This window comes from Heterocephalus glaber, unplaced genomic scaffold (genome assembly GCF_053883595.1).
Source record: "Heterocephalus glaber isolate CG9 unplaced genomic scaffold, H.glaber_assembly_v1.0 deba00001442, whole genome shotgun sequence".
Taxonomy (NCBI): Eukaryota; Metazoa; Chordata; class Mammalia; order Rodentia; family Bathyergidae; genus Heterocephalus; species Heterocephalus glaber.
In genome coordinates, this window is record NW_028258296.1 from 21,968,406 (window position 1) to 21,979,441 (window position 11,036).

General features: G+C 37.0%; 1 protein-coding gene across 6 annotated transcripts in view; it reads left to right on the forward strand.

Moving 5' to 3' along the window:
* The window catches only part of Sh3glb1 (SH3 domain containing GRB2 like, endophilin B1), a 38,610-nt gene extending 29,427 nt beyond the window's left edge, over positions 1 to 9,183 (forward strand). For 4 of the 6 annotated variants that reach the window (XM_013070918.3, XM_021255426.2, XM_087213029.1 and 1 more), the window contains 2 exons: positions 3,779 to 4,007; positions 4,360 to 9,183. In XM_013070918.3, the coding sequence (XP_012926372.1) occupies positions 3,779 to 4,007; positions 4,360 to 4,467 (337 nt within the window). In that variant the 3' untranslated portion in view covers positions 4,468 to 9,183. The remainder of the gene's footprint in view (positions 1 to 3,778; positions 4,008 to 4,359) is intronic. The other 2 variants (XR_002393624.2, XR_015451961.1) reach the window with 1 other exon arrangement.
* The last annotated feature ends 1,853 nt before the right edge of the window (positions 9,184 to 11,036 follow it).

Genomic DNA, 11,036 nt, shown 5'->3' on the forward strand with positions numbered 1-11,036 from the left:
GGCAAAGAAACAGATCTGAGGACCAGTGGAACAGATTAGAAGATGCAGAAACAACTCCAGACATACTCAGCTACCTCATCTTTGACAAAGGAGCCAACCATCCTCACTGGAGGAAAGATAGCCTCTTTAATAAATGGTGTTGAAAAAACTGGATTTCAACTTGACAAAGATTAAAACTAGACCCCTGTCTTTCACCATGCACTAAACTAAAATCGAAGTGGATTAAAGATCTAAATACTAAAACAGAAACACTAAACTTGCTGGAAGATAAGTTAGGTAGAACTCTCGAAGTCATTGGCATTGGAAAGGACTTTATGTACAAAACCTCAGTAGCACGGGAACTAGCACAAAGAATCAACAACTGGGATCTCATCTTATTAAAAAGCTCTTGCATTGCAAGAGAAATCAGCAACAGAGCTAAGAGACAACCTACAATGTGGGAAAAAAATTTAAGCAGCTGTACCTCAGACAAAGGTCTACTATCTAGAATATATAAAGGGTTGAAAAAAATCAGACCCCCCCAAATTCAAAGACCCAATTCAAAAATGGGCATCTGAAATTAACAGACATTTGTCAGGCAAAGAAATAAAAGCAACAAATAAAGATATGAAAAAATGGTCAACGTCACTCGTCATTTGAGAGATGCAGATGAAAACAATGCTGAGATTCCACCTCACAACAGAAAGAGTGACTGCTATCAAGAAATCAACCAATAACAAATGCTGGCAGTGGTGTGGGGAGAAAGGAACCCTTCTCCATTGTTGGTGGGAGTGCAGACTGGTGCAACCACTGTGGAAATCAGTATGGAGATACCTCAGAGAACTAGGACTACAGGTCCCATTTGACCCAGCTATTCCCCTGCTGGGTATCTTCCCAAAAGAATTAAAAGAATGATACCACAGTGATATATGCACTCCCATGTTTATAGTGGCACAGTTTGTAATAGCTGAAACTTGGAAACAGCCCAAGTGCCCATCAACTGGAAACTGGATAAAGAAGATGTGATTTTTTTATAAAATGGAGTACTACTCAGCCATAAAGAATGAGAAACTGGAGACACTTGTAGCTAAGTGGATGCACATTGAGGACATACTCTTAAGAGAAATAAATAGGACACACGTGTAAATACTGAATAGTTTCTCTGGTGTGAAAAACTAAAAGTAAATAAGAATCAATGTATAATTGATACCATGAAATAGAAAATGTCTAAAGGAGTAGGGGAAGTGGGAGGGGTAGGGAAGAGGAAGGAAGGGGAAAAAATATGAGAAAAGGGAAAACATGGAAAACAAAGTCTTTGTAAATAGGGAAGAATGGAGGGTGAAGGGAGGGCAGAGGAATGGGAAAAATATGAGAACCAAGATTTATCATGTAAAGGTACAAGCTCCCAATGATGAATGTAACTGTATTGTATACCTAAAACGTACCAGTAAACTAAATGGGAAAAAAAAACCCTCTCTGTACCTGTGCACATGCACATGCATGTGCATACACTCACCTACATGGAGAGAGACCTTATTTTTAAATCTCCGCAAATATGCTTAATTACTATTAATAATTAATAAAGAGCTCGCTGATGAAGTGAATGTAGCAAATGTCTTAAATTTTAGAGTGAAATCTGAATTAGAAATTATTTTTATCATTAGAACACATACACCAGAGAAACTTGCTTTTAATTTTTAAAGTGCACTATTCTAGCCATAAGGGATATGCTGTGAACGTAACCAAAATCCCTACCTTCATGGGACCTACATTGTATTTAGGGGTGGGGAAGCAGAAAAAATGTATGTAATTGTGTGTTATATAATGCTAGAAGGTAATAAATACTGTGGAGAAAAATACAGCAAAATACTTCTTTGGTGAGAGCAGAGAAAGATACAAGAAAGCAAATATGCAGGTATCCGAGAGAAAAGTACTCCAGCAGAGGCTACATGCCAGAAACGTAGCTAGCATGTTCAAGGAACAGCAAGGAGGACTTAGCTGGAGATGAATAGAAGAAACAGGCAGCCAGAACATATGGAGGGCATTAAAGCTATTGTCTAAACTTTGGTCTTAACTCAAAGATCAGGAACCATTGGACAATTTTATTTTTAAAACAATTTTTTTTCATAGTAAATTGTGTAGTACATAATGTTTACATTCTTTGTGGGGAATTGATACATATACATAGTACATCTCAATTCCTTTTTTTTTTCCCTTCCCCTCTTCCCCCGTCCTCCAATTTGATCCCCTTCCTTTTTTTCTTTTTTTTTTTTTGGTGCATATTTGCAGCACATAATGCTTACTTTTCTTGTGTGGAGTTGGTCCATGTACGTGACACATCTTAATTCCTTTTATCACCTTTTGTCCTTCCTTCCCCTCACTCTTCACATCTTGATTGCCTTCCCCTTTGAGGAAGCTCTATCTCCCTACTTCCTATTATCTGTTATTTTGTGCTTTATTTATACTTTGGGTTTCTCATACAAGAACTATGCAATGTATAAGCTTGTATACCTGGTTTACTTAACATTATGGTCTCAAGGTGCATCCATTTCCTATGGACGATTTTAAACTGAAGAATGACACTATTTTAGTTCAGGCTCTTACAGGATCATGCTGGCTGCTGTGTTGAGAGTAGATGTTAGAGAGCATGGGTGAAAGCTCACAGACTTGCAGTAATCTAGTCAATAATCTAGTCAAGATGATGGTGGTTTGGATGTAGGGTGATTATGGTAGTCATTCTGAAAGTGGTCAGTTCCTGGGTTTTTTAACAGTTGGAGCCAGCAGGATTTGCTAATAATCTGTATATACATCAAATTTAGAGGAGTCAAGAACTGCAGGAAGTGTAAATTTTTGGTTTGAGGAACTGAAAGAATAGAGTTGTGGTTAAAGTGGGGAATGCCAGAGGAGTGGCCCTGGATTCAGTCCCCAACACCATAGAAGAAAGTAGAAGCACCTTAAATATGAATTTTCATAGATAATTTCTGAAATAGTTGAATTAGTCATAGGCCGTCCATTGTACAATTTCCCATTTAGTACTGGGGTAATAATAGCTTAAAATAAATGGAATATTATCTTCATTATGTTTGCATTGTTTATAAACATTTTAATAAAACTTATTTTCCCTAAAAAACATAGAATAAAGTGAACTTTTGAAATTTGCCTTATTCTTCCACTGAGACTGAATAACAGTCATAACATGAATGTCAGCCTCCTCACTTAATCTGTGAATGGTATCATTTTATCTTTTTGTCTTCAGTGTGTGGTAGTAGTGCTGAACATGTACATAATCAGTAAATATTTGTCATTTGAATGAATAGAAAAATGTGTTGTTTTATGAGTTCAGAGATTCAAATTTTTTTTCAATGTAAAGCTTCATTCTTATGTTAGTATCTAATATTTAAGGAGTTTTTCACTGATATTTTTGTTTAAATTTTTATTAAAAAATGGAAAGAAATTAATGAGACATACTAATAGAAGTTTTTGGCACAAACCATTTTTTCTGCTGGGGAACAACCATTGTTTTTTAAAATTTTAAGTCAATATTATAAAAAGGACAGCTTTAAAACAGATTTTCAAGGATTTATATCTGCATAACACCTGAATTGTCTCTAGTGTAATTGGGCCAAGAGGAAAGAAGAAGCTACACAACACACTTTGTCACTAAAGTATTAGTAAATTGGTAGCATCTGTTAATCTTCCAATGTGGAAATTGGAAGAAGGTAAATAGTGCCACCAAGTGGTGGTACTAAGGAACTTTAATCACTTGGAAATAGCTAATCAACTGTTTTCTTTTCAACAGTTTTCCATCCAATTATCTTTCTAACAACAATCAGACTTCTGGAACTCCCGTGCCATCTACTTTATCAAATGCAGTTGGTTCTTCTGCCATGGCTTCAACCAGTGGCCTAGGAATCACCTCTCCTTCCAACGTCACTGACCTTAAGGAGTCAAGTGGCAGCAGGAAGGCCAGGGTTCTCTATGACTATGATGCTGCAAACAGTACTGAGTTGTCCCTTCTGGCAGATGAGGTAAGTGATGTGGGTGTGAGAAGAGAAATATATCATCAGTTGACCCACCTTCTAATAGCACAGCAAGATGCAGATTCCTCGTTGCTTACTGAGAAAGTTTACCATGAATGTACCATGGATTTCAGATGGTTATATTGATACTTTATAAAATGCTAATTCTTTAATATAATTCAACATCACAGAAATATTTTAAATTTTCACCTACTAAATAACTTGTTATATAAGCTTACCTCCTGATAATGTTTAAAGTCCTTTGACAATGAATAGCTTAAGCAAATTACATACACATCTGGTTTGTTTGCTGTGTTTGTTTTTTGATATAATTAATAACTTGAAATATCTTACTTTGTAGGTGATCTCTGTGTTCAGTGTCGTTGGCATGGATTCAGACTGGCTAATGGGGGAAAGGGGAAATCAGAAGGGCAAAGTGCCGATTACCTACTTAGAACTGCTCAATTAAATAAGTGGACTATGAAAAAACTACTCATCATGACATCTTATTTATATATAAATAACTAAATAAATCAGGTTTAAGTATCTTCCATGGTAATGACTTAAGAGACTGGAACACAAAAACAAAAACCCAGCCATCAGAAACCAGCCTTTCTGCCGATAAAGTTGCATGGTAAATATTTCATTAAGAGTTTGTTAGCGCTTTCATGCCAAGAATGTTTTCTTACAAAATTCTCTTTCTACTGAGATTTCACTAATAAGCTCCTTCTACTTTTGAGCCCCAATTTAAGGCAGAACTGTTTTCTACTGAATTTTTCATTAACTGCAAGTTTTTTCTTTCATGTAAAATAAATTTATTGTGAATTGCTATCAGTGACTCATTTATTAGGTATAATTAATAGCCAAAGAATAAAGTTAAAATTTGATTTCAACTTTTGGTTTAAAAAAGAATTGTAGGATATAATCTCCTTTATGAAGAATATAATGTTTTTTAATGCATCCATGAACAGAAATGCAGTTAATGCCTATTTACCTTGTCCAACAGGAATCAGATGACTTTAATACTATGTTTAATGTATGTTTTGATGGGTTATTTTTTAGTTTTTTTGTCTTTTTCTTTTTTTTGGTTTCTTTTTATTTTTGGTACTGAGGATCGAACTCAGGACCTTGTGCTTACAAGGCAGGCAGCGGCACCACTGAGCTAAATCCCTGGCCCCTATTTTTTAAATTTTTGAGACAGCGTCTCACTATGTAGTTCAGGCTGGCCTTGAACTCACTATATAGCCCAAGCTGGCCTCGAACTCTTGGCAATCCTTCTGCCTCAGCCTCCCAAGTGCTGGGATTACCAGTGTGTGCCACCACACCTGGCTGTTTTCTTTTTAAAACATTACTGAATCTTTTTTTTTAATTTAAGAAACAACTAGCCCTTGAAAAACATTACTAAATTTCCCTGATACAATTGTATTTAAGATTCTAAAATATCTGGAACAAATTCAGTTCATTAAGATTGCCACAAGTTAATACACAATCAATTTTATTCATTAACATACTGTAGGGCTACGGATTTAGCTCAGTGGTTCCACCACCTGCCTTGCAAGTGCAAGGTCCCGAGTTCGATCTCCGGTTCCAAAAAAAAAAAAGAGAGAGAACCTACTGCAGTACAGTAAAGAGGGTTTGTTATTGAATAACAAATTATATAAATATGAATTATGGGTACTGCATTATAAATTATATATAAACTTTTGGTTACTCTAGGCTTACTAATAAAGCTTTGAAAATTTATTAATGAATATAGGTTATCATAATCAGGATTTCTGATTATGAAGCACACAGTATCATTAGTAACGATTTGAAGCTAGAAAATTGCTGTTCGGGCCAATGCTGTGTGAGTCGGCAATTGCAATAAATCAGCAGATTGATAAATTTTGTTTTGTTTTGTTTTAGGATTTCTGTTCTCATTCATTCAACAAATATTTGTTGAGAGCCAGATACTATGTTGATCAACTCGGGATGATACCATGAACAAGAGGCACATAGTCCTTGCCCATGTAGAGCTTAAAGAGGAGGATGCAGAAAATAAAGCAGTTGTTCTGTAACAGTTAGTGTTATGAAGGAAAAAAAGGCACTGTGTTTAGGAATCATCTAACTCGGCAGAGTGAGAAATGGTTTGGGATGGAAGTGTTACGGGTAGGAAAAAGATGTGCCCAGCCTAGAGGCGAGTGCCTAAGTAGTTCAGTCTGACTTACGTATGGAGTACAAAGTGTATTTCATTTTTTCGGGGAATGTTAATCTATCAAAATGATTTTTTGATGTTTTTTAAAAATTAATATTTAAACATCATTTTTAAATAATCCTCTTTTGTTAAGAGCTCCTAATAAGAGCTTGGTAAACATGTTAGTAATTTTAGTTCACTGTCCAGACTTTAACTGGAGTTGTTACCCTTTATCTGTGCTATAAGACAGCCCTCTGAATTTTATAGTTTCACAGGACGCTTTGACTCCCTATAAATTGCCATACTGCTAGAATACCAGCTACTATTTAAGTCCAGATTTAGGCTTTGAAACATAACAGAAATTTCGTAACAGAAATTTAGGTCAACTTAAACAACAATTTAAATTAGGTTTATGGGAAGTAGAATAATAAAGGGGAAAGAGTATTGGAATGAATTGGTCCTGGTTTCATATCCAGCCATCCTCACATACTCTTGAGCCTCAGCTCAGACATTCCATACCAATGACGTGCCATTTCTTGTCAAAGATGGAGATAATTGTACCATCATGGTGTTATGGGATAATATAGCAAATGTTATGGTAGGTGCTTTTTAGGGAAAATCTTGGCATATAGTAAACACATTCTGTATTCTGTAAATACCAGTTTCCCCTTGTTAGCCTGGACCTACCCAGACTGTGGCCCTGTTCATGGTTGTGTATAAGAGAGGCCTCTTTTACATTCATACTTTGCTCACTCCCTATCAATTTCATTCTCTTTCTTTAAATCAGACCCAGATCTGGGTTTAACCTCACCACAGTCAGTGTAAAATCTTTATCAGAACCTTCTGCTTTCCATCAGGTGAATGTTAATTATTGAAGGCTTCTATACATTATTAGAGTACTATAATGTTAATAGGTTCAAAGACTTCTTGTGCCTTTGTCTTCCACAAATCCACCATTATATGTAGGTTTGTTCTTAGGACTGTTCTTATTTTAATCGGGTTTTGTTTGGTCGGGTAGGATGGTGGTGGTTGTTTTATTTTGGTTTTAGCTTAAAGTCATGGGTTTAGTTTTTACTCAGGTAATGGTCCAAAAAATTCTTAGGCATGGAAGAAAAAAGTTAGGAAGCCTATTAATTTATGGTGCAATTCAGAATTGTTTCAACCCCGTGCCCCTGATCATCCAAACGTACAGTAACGTGAAGCACACACACGTGAATAAAATAATAAACTTGGAAATATTTGTAGGTTCTTTTACCAACAAACAAAAAGTGAGTGATTGGATTGTATTTATCTTTATCCTCAATCTGACCTATAAGGTCATAGTGTTAGGAAAAATTTTTGGTGCTAATCAAAAAAATTCATACTATAGGAAATGCCTCATGGGGCCAAGATCCTCAGTGGGCTGCAGCCCATTCTTCTAGTCTGTTGTTATCCTTCATCCAGAAAGGAAGCTGGTGTTGGGAGGAAATTTCTAAGATGAACTGTAGAGAGGAAGGTGAGGGTCAGGACAATAAACAGCAGCCATGTTAACCCAAGGAGACCCAGCTTCTATAGTTTGTCAACAGGATTCCTAAAAAAGTCCCTTCCTTATCCCCAGGATCCCTGAAATTCTGGAATATATTGTCCTAGTTTCCCTTCGGGCCTGAGGGAGGAGCTGTAATGGAGAAATGGCCTCACAGCCAGTTTTTCTTCAACCCCTCCTCTGGATGATCAAGGCTCCTAGCTCATGGTGAGACTCCAAAGGTGGAGAGGAAATTCCTCAACCACACCTGTCCCCTCTCCCATGTCATCGTCCTAATTGGAAATTCTACTCAGTAGAGCAGTGGTTGTCATAGTTTGAAACCCCAGACCAAGGCTAGCTACATCGCCTGGAAAGTTGTTAAAAATGCTGATTACTATTTTCCAGTATTCGTTCTTTATTTGTACTTGGCTTTTTTCTTCGAGGGCCTCTGGAACTAGTGTTTGTTCATCATGTGACAGCTTTTTAAATGTTTAAAACAAAAATCTTTACTATGTTCTAACAAATAATTGTAATTATTTTAATAATTCATTTAGTAATATCTGTCACTCTAGAATGTAGACTTCCTGAGATACAGGCTATAATTCTTTTGATTCCAAACTCCCAAATCTTAGCAAAAGACCTAGCTCATGATATCTACTCAGTAAATACTTGTTTAATGAAAGAAAAGAATTTGAATTCCTAAGCCTTCCCCTGGACCTACTGAATGCAGCTCTGTGGGTGTGCCAAGCAATATGTTGTAAAAAACCATTTGAGTGACTCTGCTGCAATCTAAGGTTTGAGAACCACTGCAGAGCTAACAGAACTTTTCACCTTCAAGCCTACTGTCTGACATCACTTGAAAAATTCCTGCCTTATGTAACTCTTACAACATTACCCTCAAGGTTAGAGGAACCTTACTGCTCTCTTCCTACAAGTGAGTATGAAGGTATAAGGGTGTGTTTAGCGTCAGTGGAGGGTACTGCTTAGGATCCACGCTGCTGTGAAAGGAGTCTAGGAATATGGATCCTTTACACACATTTCCACTCAATGCAGTGCCTTTTAATTCATGACTAGTATCAAACACCCTGACAACCATTAGAGCAGTATTTGACTAACATGTACATCCCTGTGCCTCAGGTTGCTGAGCTATGCTCATTCTTTTTAAGAACTGTCAATGCTTCTTTTATAGTATAAGTCATAGCCATGTTGGTTAAAAAAATAGTTTAAAAAATCGCCTACAATTTCGGCATCCAGGGAAAACCACTGTTATTTAGCTATATGGCCTTCCAGACTCTTCTGTGTGTTATACATTTTTTTAAATGGGATCAAATTGTACATGCTGTTTTGTAACTTTTTCACTCAACAGTACCATGACTATCTTGCTGTGTCATGTATTTCTACATCTTTTCTAATACCTGCGTGATATTTCATTCTATGTGCCACCTTTTAGTAAACTACTGTTGAATTTTTAGGTTTCTAGTTTTTTCACTAATAAACTGCTTTAAAGAACATTGTGTTGCTAAATCTTTTATGTGTCCCTAATTGTTTCTTTAAGATGAATACTTTCAAGTAGAATTAGGAAGTATGCTAGCTTTTGTTTTTAAAGCTGTTGTCACCTTGACTCCTAGAAGGTTTTAGCAATTGACTTTTTTTTAGAATCAACAGTATATGAAAAAATACCACAGGGACTTGGGGCTGGGGGCTTGGTTTTTTGTTTTTGTTTTGGAGAGACTTTTTCAACTGAATGTTCTTAGAGTTTAAAAGTAAATGGGCTAAAGTTAGATAAAAATTGAAAGCACTCAATATTTCTGACATCACATCGTTTGTTTTCCCTTCTGTCATGTATTGTATGATACTTCAAAAAAGTATGTAAATACCTCCTCCCTCTTGTTTCTATTCATTCTCCTGAAAGTGTTATCACCTTTCTAAATTTTACTGAGATCACAGAAGAACCATCAGCTAGACTGCAACCTTCTGGTAGCTTTGATGCAGGCTTACTGCAGATGCTTTAAGGGAGCGTGGCAGTAGTGGGGAAAGTAGGACTTTGGGAGGCAGGCAGAACACTTGCTGTCCCACTGTAGACCTCTGAGCCTGCCACCTCATCTCTAGAGTGAGAATAATGTAAGCCCACCTAGTAGGATTGAAAAAAATTCCCATAGCAAAACAGCTGACACCTAGTACATAACAACTTAATAGGATTTCCAAAAGAGTATATTATAGTAGTTGGTATTGTCAGTCTCTGTGGAGTAAATATAATCTTCCTTGAAAGCCATCACAATAAATGGACATGGCCTTGTTCCTCCTACTGTACCTACAAAATCTGCTCTTAGAGTCTGGCTCATTTTTCCAGCCAGCTATTTGAACAGTGTAACCACAGACTCTCAAAGTGTCTAGTGCAGGCTTTCAACATCACCACATCTTTACAGTGATGTATCAGAATAATAATAGTTTCTTTAAATGGTGAGGGAGAATGTCAGCCAGGCCAGTCTTCCCTTCTGATAGAAACTGCCACACCCTTGGCCCGCTGGTGCCTTGGACGTTTACCTGTGAGGAGAGTAATTTTCACTAGCTAAGTCCCAATGTCCTCTCCAGGAATGGAGAACCTGGAATTGATTCATACATACTGAAAGACATTTATTTAGAGGAGTATAGTATGTGGCTTCTAACATGTCCAGAAAGCTAAATGCCCCAAAGTTACAACAGCAGTCATCAGAGCAGACAAAGCCCCAGAGACCAATCCATTTTAACATTTGGATCATTTGGATGAACCCCAATAAATATGAGTTAGCATGTGATTTGTTGCTGATGACTCCAACTATCCACCCAATGAGGAGTGAGTAGTAAGAGAACTTAAGGGAGTTGTAAAGAAGGTTATACAAGAGGCTCCAGGTTTATGAGAACAAGACAGCTGACTGATTTAAAGTAAGTAAAAGGAGATAAGCTACTGTTAGAAGCAACTTCTCTGAAAGCCTGATGCGCAAGTATTTAGGACACATGTTTCTGCCCAGTCTGATTCTAGTTTTCTGAAACTTGAGCTGTTGTAGATAGTTCCCAACAACCATGCACTTTGGTGCCTGCTGGCCTTTTGTATATAGTCTACTTGTGTCAAGAGCGAGCTTAAACATTCCCTTCCCTGAGAAGATATTCTGGACCCCCACGGGAAAGAATTGTATACACACACAACTATGTCATTTATTGACCTGAATTGCAATGACCTGCTAATGTAGCTGAGCTCAAGGACAGGGGTTTTGACTCTACTACCTAGAACACCTAAAGCTGAGTTTCAGTAAGCCCCATAGCAGCTTGCAGCATTCTCATTTCTACAGATTTATTAATGATTCAACTTCAATGCTCACAGGGGCGG